Raw genomic sequence first — 17,911 nt, forward strand, 5'->3', positions numbered from 1 at the left:
TTGCAGCATGAGTTCTTACAAACTCAGTGTCTGGGTTAAGTCAAGAGACAGACTTAGACCCTCTGCTGAAGGGGAGACTCCAGAGTGACCACAAAGCAGGTTTTGTTGTGTCTAGTCAGTACAGGATTACTCACTGTACAAACTGATTTTGGTAAAACTGACAGATTTACCAGATATCCGATGTGTTGTCATTCGTTCTGCTCTTTTTGGGAAAAAGAAGGGTGGGAATCCTGTGCATGACAAGGAGGGCTACAGGAGAAAATAGCAAACCATAAATCAGGGAAAATTGAAAATGTTAACAGGAGGGAAGGGGATGGAAGGGAAGGGCAGGGCAGGGATTTTTGCTGTTGCAAAGGGTCAGTGATATAGAGATGGATGTAATGAAATGTCAGATGAAATGTATAGAATTTTTTTTCATTGCTCATAGAATTGCTTGATAAAATATTAAGATACTTGGACATGAATTTGTTTATGAGCCAACAGTATGCTGCCATAACAAAATAAAGCTGTGTCTTGGGATGCATTATGAGGGCCGTGGGTAGCAGGTGAAAGCAAGTTATTTTTCACTTAGTGTTTCTAAGGACAGACATTTAATGTTGTGTCCAGCTTTGGACATGCCACCTGAGGAGAAGTGTTGAGAAGCTGAAGAGACTCTACTAGAGAAACTACTAAGCTGTCAGTTATAGGACACTGCATTGAAGGTTGAGGTAGGTGAGTTTGGTTTAGCCTGGCAGAGAGGGAAATTGAATGGCACTCTATGACTTCCTGAAGGGCATTTGCAAAGTTCGTGCAGCTATACTTTTTATAACAGCTGATGGAAAACAAAGGACAGCAGTAAGTGCTCACTCAAGTGGTCAGGTTGGACTTTGAGAAACTTTGTTAAGAACATTGTGCAGCAGTGGAAGAGGTGGAGCAGTGGAGCCAGGAAGGCTGTGGAGCTTTCTTGTGAGATTTCCATAACTCTGCTAGACAAAACTGTAGATGAATTTATCTAGTGTTTTTAGCAGTCCTGTTCAGTGTGAGAGGTTGATTTGCATGTCTGTGACTTGATTTTTGTGTATTGGGCTGAATTGCTAACATAAGGAAAACCATCTACAGCCAGCTGGCATGCAGGTGAGTATTTCACTACATATAAGTGTGTTCCTGTCAACATATATACTGAATTGCCTTATAAATTAATGAAAGCTGAAGAATTGTTTCTGTTTGGATTTTTTTCCTACATGAGCTACTGTATTTAAGTTTTTTTTTTTTCTTCCATGCTCAATTTTCTGTAGCTTGAATTTCCTTATTTACAAATGAAGACTGTTTGTTTTACACCAAAAGGCTGCTTTTTTTTCTGAAGGAATAGCATGGGACCAAATAAGCTACTTAACAGTAAAATGAGAAATTGCTTATTGGTTTATAGTGATTATCCCCAATATATACAGCTTTGCATTAAGTTACAGAAGTATGGTTAGTGTAAGGTAGGGAAAATATTGTGAAACCCTATTTGAATTTTGCAGGAGGACTTTACATGCCAGACTTCAGACTGGGCCTGGAGGTGATAGTGAGCAATCTGAGTTACCTTTGACAAATTTCTGCTTGTTAGTGGATTTTTTGTTGGATATTGTTTCTTTGGTAAGAATTGCTTTATTCATTACTAACATTGAGGGTCTGTATATTTATGGCCTGAGGAAATACTATGTATACTTTATTAATTGCTTTTCCTGAAACTATATCGACATAAAGTGTCATTAAAATAAGTTTTTGGTTCATTCTATGATTCTTGATAGACTGGTTAGACATAACTGAAATTGGTTTTTTTATGATGCTTATACCTGAAAATTTTAGTCTGTCCTCATTTTCTTTTCTGTGTATATATTGCAAGTATAGTCTTTTGTAGTTTGATATGCTAGTTTAAATGTACAGCTTTCTTTTAAGGATCTTTTAAATGTCATGATAAGATGTAAGATGTCTTCTTTTTCTGTTGTCATTGCTTAATGTAGCAAAGACTGTTGGAACTGTTTTTTCTATAGCTGTCTTTCCTCAATTCTTTGCTTTCTCATTTCAAAGCCTACTAGAAGTATGAGAGTGCTGTGTCAGGTATGGCAATCAGCCTGTTCTTCCTTTGGTTCTTAATAACTTGTTTATCTTTCATTCTTAAACTTTTATCTTAAGATTAATAAAGTAATAGTAGCAGTCTTCAGCCTTTGTATGATGTTTTTTAATGTAGTTGTTGTTTAATGAACAATATGTAGTAGTTTGGAAAACAGCTAAATATATTTCTATTTGTTTATTATCCAACTTTAAAGTCATTTTTGTAAATATTTTTTTAGTAAAGCATGTATTTTTTATTCTTGGATATTAAGATATTAATTTTACGTTTTCCATGTCTGTATGTTTGGAACACAGTTAAGCAAATGATAGGAGCTCTGTTGTAGAAAATAAATTTCAGGGTGGAATTTGGTGTGACAAATAACAAGTATTTATTATTACTTTACTACTCCTATTACTAGGAGACTTACATTGAAATACAGACAGAACACTTGCCTCAGCTGTTGCTCAGGATGATTTCTGCATTGACAAGCCATCTTCATACTTTGCACTTGTCTGAGCTTACCGATTCTCTCAGACTCTGCTCAAAGATCCTTAGTAAGGTTCAGCCTCCATTGCTCTCTGCTGGTACAGATGGTATCCTGCAGCTTCCTACTGGACACAGCAGCTCCATCAAAGAATGGGAAAACAAAAAGGTAACTGATTAGGTTTTGCAGCATCTTGGAAAATAGCTTCTTATCTGGAAAAAAGAAATGGGCTTTCTGAGCCTGTGTTGAACACCCTACAAGTCTTTGATTAGATTTAGACATTACAATATGTGTGAAACCTGGGTAATCAAAGTAACTTACAGTGGTAAAATTTCTTAATTCTTAGGGTTTTTAACCCAGATTTAGTATTATATATGTATAAATTACTTCAGAATCAAGGCCTAAGAAAGAACTAATCAACTAAAATTTGTAAGGCACTTCGAGTATGATGAAGTAAAATAACTGGACTGAAAAGAATTCATCATTTTGGTTAAGTATCAGGCATCTGTAAATTCTTTCACCCAATTTATATGCATTGGTTTAATACGCATTGCGTATTTTACTGTCACTGTTGAGTTCTTAGAATAATTTATTAAAGAAATAAAATAAATCAGCCAGCAGCTATTTCTCTTTTAACCTTGTCCAGTTTGTTCTATACAGCCATGGCTCTGTGAGGTATGTTAAGTGACATGCCCTGAAATCCTTGTTTTCCAGCTGAAGAAGTTTAAGGAACATCATAGAATAAATTAGGCTGGAAGTGACAGTTACAGTGCACTGCTCAAAGCAGGGCTGATTTCAAAGTTAGATTTTACTTTAAAGCTAGGTCATGTCACTCAGGTTCATATTCGTCTTAATTTTGAATATCTCCAAGGATGAAGTTACCATGACTTTTCTGTACAGCTTGTTTGCACTGTTATTTATTTAGAATTTCCATTGTTGCAGCTTGTGTTGGTTGCCTTGTGTTCTTTCACTGTGGATTTCTGAGCTTATCTCCATCTTTTCAGCTGCCTAATGGGAACTCACAGAGAGCAATAAGGCCATCTTCACCCCCTCCACATCTCTTAGCATTCTTTTAAACTGAGTAAATCCAAGTCTCTGAGCATTCCTTCTGTGTCAGGAGCACCTGTGGTGACTTTCCATGGGGCATACTCAGTACATAAGAGTTTCTTTTGTATTAATGAGTGCAAAATTGGATGCAATATGCTGGTTGTGGATGTAGAACTGCTGAGCAGAGGGGACAAATTGCTTCCCTTGATTTGGTGACAGTATTTTGCTGATACAGTCCTAGATGTGGCTGGTCTGCTTCACCAAAGGAGTCCCCTGCTGGCTTGTGTTCCCCTTGTCAATTAGGACTCCAGCATCCTTTATTCAGGATCCTATCCTTATTCTTTCTAATTGATACCTGCCTTGTTTTTGTTCCTTTGGGGTTTGTTTTGTTTGGTTTTTTTTTAATAAAGCCTGTTTTAATTGAATTATGTTAGCCTTTGAGCCTTCATTGGCCTTCTGCTTCTAATTACAACTGTCTCGTATGTGGCCGTGGTTTCTCTTAAGAGATAGTGAAATTATTTTCCATGCTTCTATCACTTCTAGATTGTATTTTTTAAAATGGGGTCATCGTTTATGTCTCTTCAAGCTTTTTAGTACATAGCTTTCACTATTTTCTGTGCTAATATGTCAAATTTCCATTCTTCCATATCTGGTAAAGCAAGACATTATTCACTTGAAATAATAATATCAGTGTTTTTACGTATTCATGAAAAAGCTTTTCATATTATTTTGTAATGCTCAAATTCTGTATTTAACACATACAGTGATTAGAGTCAGAACAATCCTGGGGCCTGTTAGGTCTCAGGCAACATCACCCATTGCCAGTAAAATGCAGGAAATGGGCACTTGCATTTAGGGCCACTAATACATTTCTGTTTTGTTTCCCTACCTCACATTCTCACCAGGAAACAGAGATTATGCTGCCAGTTACTAAGACTGTAGAGGGCTAGAGCAGTGCAAAAAGCCACTCTGGGTGCTTTCTGAGTAAAAGCCATTCATGTATTTGTGCATATTCTGAACTGACAAGGAATTAAAACAGATAATAAGTCATGAAGAACTGTTCTTGTTGCAGCAACCTCTCTCATTTTGAGGAGATGATTTATTTTCTTTCCAGTTGCAAATGATTAGTAGTTTTTAAATGAAAAGTTTATATCTTTTTGTAATTATAACTTTGCATTTGATGATTTATGATGCTGTATAAATTAATAATACCTATGCCTACATATTTCAGTATTCTTTCATAATAGAATAGACATGGCTATGATCTGAAGAAAATGTTAAAACCAATAATATTAAGTATTTTTCTTGATAAACCATTTTCTTTTAATCTTAGCTTAGTCTAGCAGAAACACCAAACATTGTTTTGCATAAAATGTATTTGTATGAATGCATTTAAAACTCTGGAATAAAATTGTTACTTCCAAATGAAGACACTAATAAATACTGTTTTGCTAAGACCTAAATAGCCTACTTTGAACAATCATTAAACTTTTATTTTACTCAGGTGCCATCAGTGTCATTTGAAAATCCTAATGATGTGTTTGAAGACGGTGAAAATCCTCCAAGCAGTCGATCATCAGAAAGTGGATTCACTGAGTTTGTACAATACCAGGCAGATACAACTGATGACATTGACAGAGCACTGAATGAAGGTCACAGTACACCTGGCATCCCTATTGTTGGTAGCACTTCCTCAGAGACTGAGACAGCATCAACCGTGGGTTCTGAGGAGACCATTGTACAGCCTCCTTCTATAATGACACAAGGGACAGCAACTCGTAGTGGGAAAACGATCCAAAAGACTGCAATGCAGTGCTGTTTGGAATATGTCCAACAGTTTTTGACCAGATTTATCAACCTCTATATCATTCAGAATAATTCCTTGTCTCAGCCCTTAGGGGCAGAGCTTCCGGTAGATCCCACTAGAGTGCAAGGACAGAGCACAAAATGGGACAGAGAATCACAAGATGATGCTAAGGTGAAGAAAACAAACAAGAAGAAAACACCGAAAGAATACCTTCCTGCCTTTATTGCTGCTTGTCAGCTCTATCTTGAATGTTCGAGCTTTCCCGTTTACATTGCTGAAGGAAACCGCACTTCAGAATTACATCCTGGGAAGCCTGAAGTTGGTAAGATGCATTCTCATTTCTTCTTTGTTTTTAAAATAATATTTTTTTTATTTTTCTGCCAAAAAATTTTGAAGTAATAGTATAATGCTTTGTGTGTGTTGCTGTTTGCTGTTCCTCCCCAAAATCTAAGTTTTCTTCTGTATCAGTTGGTTTACATTTGGAAACTAAATTATTTTCTTATATATTTTTAAGAATATTGCTGGCGTGGAATTTGACAGTAATTAATATTGGGGTGCAAAATATAAATTATGCAAAGTGAAGCCTGAGACTAGAATCTAGATTGTTGAATCTTCCTCTTTACTGTATGGAGCCACAATTTTTTCTTTGTCATATTTTGCAATGGCCATAGCTCAAGTCAAATGTTTTCAGCTTCCTTTTATCAGTTTTGGATTGATGTGGACATTGATCACTTTGGCAATACGTGGAAATTGTAAGCTACTGTCCAGTAAAAACTGTATGAGCTAAGAAATTTAATTAATTTGACTTTGCACCTATTAAAGGAACAGTTCTTGCAAAAAAATTCTTCTAGCTATAATTGCATTAGGAAGCAAAACAAAAATGGTGACTTTTGGTGAGGTATGGATGTGTTCACAAATACAAGAAACTATTCAGATACAGACATGATTAAAATATTGACAGTTATGGATTGCTATAAATTGTGACAATTTAGGACAAACAATCCTTTTTAGGGTTTGTAAAAGGAAAAAAAAAACCTTCAATTTACAATTCCGATTTTGGATCTGTTTCTGGTCTGACAGTTGCTCCTTAAAATGTTTTCATGGTGGATATGTTTGGAGCATGCAAGAAATAGTATCATTAATTTTGGCTCCTGTCACAGTCATCTCTGGTTTTATTTCTTTCTAGGAAACTTCCTAGTTGCAGCTTTTTGTTCTTATTTTCAATTTTCAAATCAAGGCAAAGTGGTGGGCAGTGCTTGGAGATCAGCGTTGTTTGTTTGTTTTGGAAGCAAGCATACTCATTTAACATGACTGCTTCTGTTTCTGTGTTTTTTAAGACGTGTTGTTTATATCTTCATTCTTCTGCCAGGAGCAGACCATATATTTGACTTTGTAACATCCAGACATATAAAATATTTGTCAGTTGAAGGCAATTTAGTTTTAGCTGTTCATTAGTTATGAGTATGACAACACCAAAGATCTGCTACCTTTTGTAAAAGATCTATCTCAGAATATTTGTGCTTTTATTGCATGACCCGGAAAATGCTAGATGTTTTATTTATTTCTCCCAAAGAGCCTACAAATGAGTGTTGAGTCCAAAGACTGTCTTCTTAAATGTTTGCTTATTACTTTTTATTGCACATAGTACTTGATTATCACTGTCTTGTGTGCTGTAGAGCAGAGGACCTGTAGAGCTTGAGTAGTATGAGGGCAGTGCTAGGAATCCTTTTTGTTAAATGTCTTGGATTTGTGTTTCTTGTTCATCATCTGAATGTTCCTGTTTGTGAGATATCATTTGCAGTTTGATAAACAGTGTAACTTTGATGAATAAGCATAAATTGTAGTTGGGTAAAACCAACAGGAAGGATTTTGTTCCAAATGTCAGCGTCTGTTGTATAGAGTGGCTGGGCAGAAGGGAGTAGTAGAGAATACTTCCCATAGCAGAGAATTGCAGTGGAACAGAGAATGGAAGAAGATAGCTACCATAATTCTCACACTACCCTATCTATTGATATGAGGTTTTTGTACTGCAGAAGAGGCTGAGTTTGTTGAAGGTTTCCTACATTTGGAATGTGTTTTTGGAGGGTTGCATTAATGATATGACCCAATAGCTCTTAATCACTGATCAGTCTGTCTATTTGAAGGAGACAGGTTAATCTGATATTTAACAGAATTGTGCTGTAATTCTGCTGTATGCCTTATTTCTCAGCTATGTTTAATTGAACAAATTAAAAAGGGAACTGAGTGAAACTGAAAACTGGTTATACCTGTAACCTCTAGAACACAATATGGAATTGTTAGGTATATTTAGACTCCGGTGGAGCTGTGGATATAAATTAGAAATTGCATCATTCTTCCCTTGATTTTAAAAGGGTGCTGTATTTGCACCTATTAAGTAACACTTCTTCACTTGGTCTGATTCTAGATGCATTTGCCTTTTTTAGGAACATGATCAATAGAGTCCTTTTGAAGTTTTAAGAGAAGTTACTTTGGTATCTCTAAAATAAATGGCTGGAATATTCACTTGGAGAGTTGACTGTGAACTTTGGAGAAAGACATTTCCAGTATCAACCCAGAGTATGGCTTGATAAAGTGAGAGGACAGTAAAAAGGGGGAAACAGCCATCTAGAGTGAAGCAGAGTATGGTCTTACGGATAAGAGTTTTGCACCCAAACCATCAATTTTGACAGAGACTTCTATTTCTAAAGTGTTTCCAGGCAAATCTATTTTTGTCACTTTAGAATTAGTCTGCATATGTATTATATAATATATTATCCTAGACTCTGTCAGATATATTACAGAATTACTCTGGACTACTATCTTGCGTGTTAAGATTTGATTGCTAGTGGAGAATTTTGTGAAGAAGAAAAGTGGATGAAAGGATGTGCTAACTACTAAAAGTTCAGTTTTGCTTAAAGCAGGAAATTATCTGAATGCATTTCCATAAATTTTTTCTCTTTCTTGTTAAAATTTCTCTATTCATTTTTGGTTACTAAATGTTTGAAGTGATACAGTATTCAAGTAATTAATTCTTAACTGGATCATTTTGAAGATACATCAGGAAGTATCTTCCTCTCACATGCATTTTCCTAAACCCATGCAATGGGCAGATTGAAATATGAAGGGTCAATTGCATATATAACTATGGAATAGAAGAGGAAAATTCCATAATATTTAGAGTATTAAATGAATGTATCATCTGTGATTTTCATTTCAGACTGTGAACAAGTACAGCCTCCGCTGTGGCTACAGACTTTGATGAATGCTTGCAAGCAGGCAAACGATTTCAGTGTCCAGGGTGTTACTATTTCCCTCGTGATGGACTTGGTTGGATTGACTCAATCTGTTGCACTTGTCACTGGAGAAAATCTGAACAGTGTGGAAGCTGCTCAGCCTCTTAGTCCTAACCAGGGAAGAGTGGCTGTTGTCATCAGACCTCCTCTTACTCAAGGCAATCTGAGATATATGGCTGAAAAGACAGATTTCTTCAAGGTTAGATGCAGTTATTTCGCTGCTGTTTTCTTTAGACTTTTTCTGTCTGGTGAAGAATAAGTCTTGGCCTCTTTACCATCCTTGATTTGGTAAACCAAATTTTCTTGCTGAATATTTTGGTAACAGGTAACAGTTATAACCTGTGTTAGAATCTAAATGAAATACACGGTAAATTTTTCTGCTGCGATTCTCTTACTGACCACTTGTGCAAAAATCCTTGTTTAAATGAATATTTTAAAGATATAAACACAACCTGATTGAATGGCAGCATTAATCCACAGAGGTATGAAACTGAGATGTGCATAATGTAAGACTCTGGTAAACAATCTTTGCATTTGTGTAATTTATGTGAGATAACTCTTGCAAAAGATATTCAGCAGCATAACTATATTATGTAGTTAATTATATGTCAATGAAAATTTATTCCTGTTCTGACTCCTTAACAGGAATCTTTATTGTAGTTATTGCAGTGTTTCGAGCAGTTCTTTCTGTTCATACAAGAGGAATAATTTTACAGATTGCCTCTTGGTCATTGGGTGTCATCAGATGGGGACGTCTCCCATTGTTGCACAGAGCAGAACAAGGCGTGATAGTCATTCACTTGCCTCTTGCAACTTTTCTTTTCATGTACAAAGCATATAGCATTAACTCTTTGGGACCAGCTGGGTGATGGAACTCCTCAGCATCATCAGAAGAGTGTGGAGCTCTTCTACCAGCTGCACAACCTCGTCCCATCTTCCAGCATTTGTGAAGATGTTATTAGCCAGCAGCTGACTCACAGAGACAAGGCAAGTTGTTCATGTATTTACTTAAAGATGAGTAAAATATATACAGAAATATATTTAGAAAAAGGACTTGGTCCCTCAAAGGATGGTATAAATAACTTCAATATTGAAAAAAACGTTCCCTTATGTTGTTTCAAATGTTGTTTTAGGTCTGTGATGAGCATCTAGTTTCTTGCTAGAAAAGGAGGGTTTTCACCATTCAGCAACAGACTTAAACAGAAGACTTTATCTCTTATCAGTCATGTGATGCTTTCCAATATTTAAAGCATGTGCTTAGTTTTTGCTGTTGTTAGGAGTTCTTGTCATGACAGGTACTTAGCTTGTTTTTTTTTTCCTTGCCTAGAAATTTGTTTCACATAGAAGTGGTCAATTTGACTTTGGAGTTGAAGCCTTTGTAGTGCTTTGAATTTTAGGCAGATGAGCTATTTTCACAGCTCAAACAGTATGAATGGTAGGCAATTATACACTCTAGCAACTTGTAGTTGTGTGACTTCAGAAGCACTTACCTTTTGGCCTTTCAACCAGAGTTGCCAGGCCAACAAGAGTGAATGAACCAGCCTGTCAATTAGTGCAGTTCCCAGCTTGCCATATTGTTAAAATTGGTTTTTAGTGTTTTTAGTAGTTCAGAATTTTTTTTAGTGTCACTTAGGCTGGTCTGTAAACTGCTGTGACTGTGGATGTAGAACCTGCTAATTTCTGCCTACCTTCCTGAGAAAGCAGCAATTTCTTACATCTTCACACCATGGATTGCAAGGGCTTACATGGAGTCATCTCAGTGTGTTTGGGAATTGGTATTTTCACTCTGTTTAATAACTGTCAGTGAATTACTTTGTGTAACTATACATTTTGCAGCAGTGTTGTGGGTTATTTTCCTGTGAGAAGCATTTTTTTCTAAGTACGAGTGATGTTTGTTTTGCTTTCTGGAATGCTTCTGTCTCTTCTGGGTTTTGTTTTTGGTATGGAGAGGTTGTTCTGTTTTAGTTTGTTGAACGTGAACTGTTTATATTTTTTGTAGTTTTCATAGCTTTTACTTCAAGTTTTCATTATTGTGGCAGATATTGGATAGATAAGAAGCTGTTGCAAAGCTTAAGTTGTATGATGTAAACTAAGTCTGGAAGTATGCCATACTGTAAGTGGTTTTAACAGTTTTTAGTTTTGTCTCACTTTGGTTAAGGGTAAATATACCTACTATTAATTTCCTATAACCATATATTCTAAGAACAAACAAGTGAAAATCTTTGTCCTCTTCTCATCAAGTAATATAGTTTAAGCTATTGTAGTACTTGAAGTAATTTTGATGATTTATTTGGTGTAAGTATCCTGATTGCTGTGCTTTGTTCACTCCTACAAATGCTTACTAGCTTCCATGTCTTTTGGATGAAGCTGTTTCTATACATGTGTTCAAATCATATGATGACATTTACTTGTTTGCACTTGCTGGAATAACTCTTTGTCTGGATCAGCCTCAGGAAAGAGACAAACAGAAGAATTGTTACTTTACTCCATTTTTACTATTAAATATCCTGAGCTGGACTTCAGTGATCCTTGTGGGTCCCTCCCAACTCAGGATATTCTATGATTCTATGATATTCTGCATATTAATTAGTCATTACGAATCCTTTGGGCAGTAAGCATGTCCTATTTGTCCCATTTGTTCCAGAGCTAAATTTTACATGTTAGTGAAGAACTCCATCTACATGTCTAGCTAGAAAATTCTTCTGTTTCCTTCTAGTATGGCAATAATGGAACAAAAATAAGTTGACTGGGAAGAAAGAGGCTAAACTTTAAAACTAAGGCAAGATGAAGATAGGAGGGAATGGTACTAAATTGCTCACAGACACCTATTGTTGGCATCTACTGCTTTTAAGATTAAAAAATAGTAGTGAAACACATCATCAAAGAAGTTAATTTCACTATATCTTATATCATTTAGGATACTGTGTGACTTTTATCAGTTCTTATCAGGCCTAACTTATGATTTGGTCCACAGAAAGTAAGAATGGAAGCTCATGCCAAGTTTGCAGTGCTATGGCATCTCACACGGGATCTTCATATTAACAAGTCTTCTTCCTTTGGACGCACCTTTGACAGGTTTGTGATTGCAAGTTTGATACAGTTGAATCAAAATCTTTGATGGTATTATACTGGCAACATAGGGCATTTAAAAATTGAAGAGCTACAGTGTAGCTGTGAGAGGAAAGACAGACAAGAAATGAATTTGTGGACAAGAATTTGTGTTAGACAAAATTGCTTTCACAGTGATGATTATGTAAACTTTATAAAGCTTATGTAAATGCTATGTAAATTTTTCATGGAAGCTGTAGAGAGCTGGGAGAAGGAATGGTCACAGTATTTGTTGACCTGTGGTTAAAATCACTGTGGTGTATATTGAGCTTAATATCTGAGTTCTTGCTGTGTTTTGATTAAAAAAAGAAGCAGGAGACAGAAATCAACCTAGAATTTAATTAAATTAAGTAGAAAGTAACAGTAAAAATAAAAAAAAAATTAAAAGCCAAATTGCAAGTAAATGGTAAAATATGAGTTCTTTTGTTTAATCTGTGTTTTGTGTAAGAGGTCATTTTATGGCAAGCAGTGGAATATTTCTGTTTTGTGTTCTGACATTGGACTATCTTTTTAAAAAAGGCTGAAGGTCTGGACTCTGAACTACTCTTGTCTTCCTCAGCTAGCATAAATGTTGTAGAAAATTGTTTATTTAGATTTTGTACTGCATACAGAATTATTAGCTATAAGGAGTAGAGTGAAAAGGTTATTTCTTTGTCTTATGCTGTCATTCATTGCAAAAATGGTGATAAATTCTGTGTGTACAGGTAAAAGCTTATGAACATGTACTACTGGAGAATGTAAAACAGTAGGTGAAATTTAGAATCCATTATTAGTATTGTTTTTCCATAAGCCTGAAAAGGATTCCTCAGGCTAAATCTGTTAAAAGAAGAAAATAACAGTGGTAGGAATTGCTGAATTGTCAAGTATATTTCTCCTCTCTGTTCTTGAATGTTTGAATTCAAAGATCTTTGAGTGTTTTCCATATGACCTTATGAATTGGCTTTTAAAGTTGTATAGTTTTAATGGCATACTACTTAAAAGGCAACCAAAACTTGTTATGCTAATAGCTGTACAAACACTTGATCTTGCTATTATTAGAGCAATTGCTATAACTGATTTTACTAGCTCTTCCTGCCCAGTTCTTCATTAGACTAGACTAAAGATCAGGTTCAAAATTTTGATTCCAAAGAAAATACTGCTTTGTATGGAGAGGACACTGGAGTGTGTACTGACTTTAAATTTGCCATATATCAGATTAAAATGGGATTAAATCATGGAGTAGTGTACAATATCCACTATTCTTCTTTCTGTTCTAGATCTTTGTTTATCATGCTGGACAGCCTCAATAGCTTGGATGGTTCTACTTGGTCAGTGGGACAGGCCTGGTTAAATCAAGTGCTTCAAAGGCATGATATTGCAAGAGTTCTTGAACCTTTGCTCCTACTGCTTCTGCACCCAAAAACTCAACGAGTTTCTGTTCAGCGAGTACAGGCTGAATGTTACTGGACTAAATCTCCCAATCACCCTGAAGAAGAAAATGAAAAGCAGTTCATGCAGAAGTTCAGCTCTGCTGATGGTATGTACACAAGGAGACTGTAGGAAGTTCCCTAATTTCTTTGTTTGCCGTTTACATGCAGTGTGAAAAACGTAGGAATTTTTGAGGGTTACTGAAAGAAGTGCTGGAATAGCTATGGCTTATATTTGCATTTGTGTGGTTTCTTCAGAATTCAAGTTTGTGCATCTAAAGTACTGCTTAAAGTTGTATTATTTTTACATTAAAATGATATGCAAGTACTTTAACACAAAGCATTTTGTCACATCTTACCGAGTCTTGGTAGAACATAAGAATATGGCTTGAAGCTTAACAAAGAAATTTATCATTTTTGTGAATGGTGTGGGGCTGGCTGAAAACATACCAGTAAGTTTTAGGGGTCTTTGCATGTATTGTGTAATTTTAGTTTAGGATTTTTAATTTTTGTTTGTTTGTTTGTTTTGTGACAACAAAAGCAGGTAAGTATGCATAATGGTTCACGGAGAATTGCATTGCTTTGCTAGGGTGTACTGCTAAAATAATTTTGCTTTGTTTTTGTGAATATGTCATTTACTTAGTAGCATATTTTTTTCTTCTATGAGATGAAAAGACACTATTTGCCATGCCTTCATAATTTGAAGTCTCAATAATAGATTAAATTCTAAATTTTAATTCTGAATTCTTATTCTGAAGAACAAAATCTTAAATGTATACATTTCTTTGTCTTCCTCTTCTTCAAGCATTCTCCCACATGCCTGTAAGCCAAGGACAACTTATTATACCTAAAGAAGTCAATGATAAACAGCTTGGTGTGGATGAAATGGAGAACTTCAGCCTTACTGTCAACCCTCTGAGTGACAGGCTTTCTTTGTTAAGTACCAGCAGTGAGACCATACCAATGGTTGTGTCTGATTTTGACCTTCCTGATCATCAGGCTGAAATACTGCAGAGTTCTGACTCTGGGTGTTCTCAGTCATCTACTGGAGACAACATCAGTTATGAAGTGGAAACAGAAAGCCTGAGTGCTCAAGATAGCTCTCAGACTCTGAAAGAAGACTCACCTGATGAAATTGTGCAACAGGTGGTTACAGATCTTATATGCAAAGTTGTAAGTGATCTCGGAGAAGAAGTTGAACCAGTTAAAGATAGCCTGCACTCTGGGGATGTTTCATGTAAATTCAGCTCTTTGGATAACTCTGTAGAGATTACAAAAAGTGATGATCAAAATATTCAAAGTAGCCAGAGTAGTTTACTTAGTAATGACAGCTCACAGTTATTATCAGCCTCAACTGAGACTGGACTTGAGAGCTTAGGAGATGAAATGTCAAGAAATAATTCTTCACCTTGTATTGCAGAAAGTCAGCAATCCTTCTCTGATCTCACTCTTTCTTCTACTGAATCAAAGTCTAGAAAACGTAGCCACAGTAGTATTCAATTCAGCTTTAAAGGAAAGCAACCAGAAAAAATGTCAGAAAAAGAAACAATTGTTAAAGAGGCTGGTAAGCAACCAGGTGCAAAACCTAAGGTAAAAATAGCCAGAAAGAAAGATGAAGAGAAGAAGAAAGCACAAACAGAAAAGTTTAAACAAACAAATGTCTTCTTTAGTGATGGTCTTGATTTAGAAAATTGGTACAGTTGCGGAGAAGGAGAAATTTCTGAAATAGAAAGTGATGTCGGATCCCCAGGAATGCGAAAGTCTCCTAACTTTAATATCCATCCACTGTATCAACATGTGCTGCTTTATCTCCAGTTGTATGACTCTTCAAGGACATTGTATGCTTTTTCTGCAGTTAAGGCCATTCTGAAAACAAATCCTTCAGCTTTTGTAAGTGCCATTTCCACTACCAGTGTCAACAATGCATACACTCCTCAGCTTTCATTGCTCCAAAATCTTCTAGCCAGGCATCGAATATCTGTTATGGGCAAGGATTTTTATAGTCATATCCCAGTTGACTCCAACCATAACTTTCGGAGCTCTATGTACATAGAAATTCTTATCTCCTTGTGTTTATACTACATGCGGAGCCATTATCCAACTCATGTTAAAGTAACCTCACAAGACCTCATAGGAAACCGCAACATGCAGATGATGAGTATAGAAATTCTGACACTTCTCTTTGCTGAGTTGGCAAAAGTGATAGAAAGTTCTGCCAAGGGCTTTCCTAGTTTTATTTCAGATATGTTGTCTAAGTGCAAGGTTCAGAAGGTGGTTCTGCATTGTCTGCTGTCTTCTATCTTCAGTGCCCAGAAGTGGCACAGTGAAAAGACAGCTGGAAAAAACATAGTGGCTGTAGAAGAAGGCTTCTCTGAAGACAGCCTTATAAATTTTTCTGAGGATGAATTTGACAATGGTAGCACTCTGCAGTCACAACTTTTGAAAGTACTTCAGCGGCTGATTGTGCTGGAGCACAAAGTAATGACTGTGCCTGAGGAAAATGAAACAGTATTTGACTTTGCCATAACGGACCTGGAGCACATTGGTCCCCAGCAGCCAATGACTTCTCTGCAGTATTTACATTCCCAGCCAATAACCTGCCAAGGCATGTTTCTCTGCGCAGTCATACGAGCTTTGCACCAGCACTGTGCCTGTAAAATGCATCCCCAGTGGATTTGCCTTATCACTTCTACGTTGCCTTACATGGGAAAAGTTCTTCAAAGGGTGGTTGTTTCAGTGACTCTTCAGCTCTGCAGGAACTTGGATAATTTAATTCATCAGTATAAATATGAAACAGGATTATGTGATAATAGGTATGTGTATGTAGAGGTATAATATTTTAACTACATTTCATTGTGTTGAATTGCTTTACTGTCAGATTAACTCAATCTAAAAAAATTGCTCTTCTTTTAGGCCTCTCTGGATGGCATCAGTCACTCCCCCAGATATGGTTCTCACTTTATTAGAAGGCATCACAACAATAATTCATTACTGCCTCCTGGATCCATCTACACAGTATCACCAGGTAAACTTACCTGGGTGTCTGAGAGATTCTTATGCAGTACATGCCAAATCAGTTGTGATATTAGCAGTCATGAAGATCTTAGTGACAAAAATAACCAGTGTAGTGTCTTAGCTATAAATATGGGGGATTTATTGGCAAGATGCACATTTCAAACAGAAAAACAAGTTTCTATGGATGATACTTGTGAGAGAATGGTCTTATATTTGTTTGCTTCTTTTGGTTGTTTCTTTTGTTACCTGGTAATAACTAAAGTATGAATTCCTTAACTTGAAGACCTTTAAAATTCCACTTTTTAGAGCTGCTTTTATTCTGTTCATCTTGTGATATGTCTAAACAATATCCTTCTGCTCCTTCTATATATTCACAATTTTTCTTTGTAGTCAAGCAGTATTTTTAGATCTGATATTCTGAGTGTAGTGTCTGTTAAGAATTTGGTTCAGATTCCATAAGAAGCTTTTTGCTTATTTTCTCAGTAATCTTGTTTCTGTGTTTTCTTCCCGTTCTTGCACCCCTTTCCTTTCCATTCACTTAAGAGTGACTGAAAAGTGGGTTTTGTTTATGTAAATAAATAATTTTGCCTACAGTATTACCTAGACTTAAAATTCTGAAAAAATTGTTTTGCAAAGGCAGAGGATACAAAATGAATTGCTGTGGACATGAGGCCTCACATGTTCAGAGTACATTTGATATTGGACAACTCATTCAAAAGTTTCTCTGTTATTTTAAAAGTCTCAAAGCTGTACGTACTATAGGAATTAATGAAAAATTTCTTAAAAAGAGTAAAGGTTGAAAGCTCCCATGTTTGGCAAATCTAAATTTGCTCTATTTTAAATATGCTGTTTATGTACCTCTCCTCTTCTCTCCCACAAGCTTTTGGTTAATGTAGATCAGAAGCATTTGGTTGAAGCACGCAATGGGATCCTCTCTATCTTGCATATGATCATGTCTTCTGTGACTTTACTGTGGAGCATCCTGCACCTTGCAGATTCTTCAGAGAAAACTGCTGCTGCTGCATCCATTACCACTATTAATCTTGGATCAACTAAGGTCAGAACATCAGGGAGAATATCACTTAAGGTGTTCATTAATACCCTTGTTAAAATAGTTTCCTTTCACTTAAATCTAAATTGAGTTTTTATACCTTTGTTCTCGTCTACTCACTCACAACAAAAACCAGGCTTTTATAACTTTGAGTATTGAATAGTCTTTTAAGCTAAATGGTATCAGTTCAGTGCAGTCTGTCACCTCTTTGCTTTCCGCAGAGAAAGTGTTTTGAAGGTAATGCTGAGGTGCTTATCTAAAGAAGTATGTGTTCTGCTTTCATATTTCAGAATTTGAGGCAACAGATTCTGGAACTTTTGGGTCCAATTTCAATGAATCATGGTGTTCACTTCATGGCTGCTATTGCATTTGTATGGAATGAAAGGAGGCAAAACAAAAATACTTCGAGGACAAAGGTATGTTTCTTTTACAGTGGTCACTTCAAATAATGGTAATACTTTTAAGTAATGTGGTTGGGAAGAAGAAAATTCAGACACTCCAGTGGAAAAAATACAGTGAAGTATGGACAATATTTGTATTTCTAATTAGGTCATTTCTAATTAGGTGTCAGGGAGGTACCACTTTAGAACGGGATAGTCTTCCTGAATTCTTCAGGGGAAGAA

General features: G+C 36.1%; 1 protein-coding gene across 1 annotated transcript in view; it reads left to right on the top strand.

The window, feature by feature from the left end:
- The window catches only part of DOP1A (DOP1 leucine zipper like protein A), a 59,724-nt gene that overhangs the window by 26,264 nt on the left and 15,549 nt on the right, over positions 1–17,911 (top strand). Inside the window, exons 12-23 of the mRNA XM_062489838.1 lie at positions 1,503–1,617; positions 2,053–2,082; positions 2,496–2,729; positions 5,113–5,737; positions 8,633–8,907; positions 9,543–9,695; positions 11,683–11,783; positions 13,073–13,336; positions 14,050–16,035; positions 16,136–16,247; positions 17,118–17,294; positions 17,579–17,704. Of these exons, the coding sequence (XP_062345822.1) occupies positions 1,503–1,617; positions 2,053–2,082; positions 2,496–2,729; positions 5,113–5,737; positions 8,633–8,907; positions 9,543–9,695; positions 11,683–11,783; positions 13,073–13,336; positions 14,050–16,035; positions 16,136–16,247; positions 17,118–17,294; positions 17,579–17,704 (4,198 nt within the window). The remainder of the gene's footprint in view (positions 1–1,502; positions 1,618–2,052; positions 2,083–2,495; positions 2,730–5,112; positions 5,738–8,632; positions 8,908–9,542; positions 9,696–11,682; positions 11,784–13,072; positions 13,337–14,049; positions 16,036–16,135; positions 16,248–17,117; positions 17,295–17,578; positions 17,705–17,911) is intronic.

This window comes from Cinclus cinclus, chromosome 3, assembly GCF_963662255.1.
Source record: "Cinclus cinclus chromosome 3, bCinCin1.1, whole genome shotgun sequence".
Taxonomy (NCBI): Eukaryota; Metazoa; Chordata; class Aves; order Passeriformes; family Cinclidae; genus Cinclus; species Cinclus cinclus.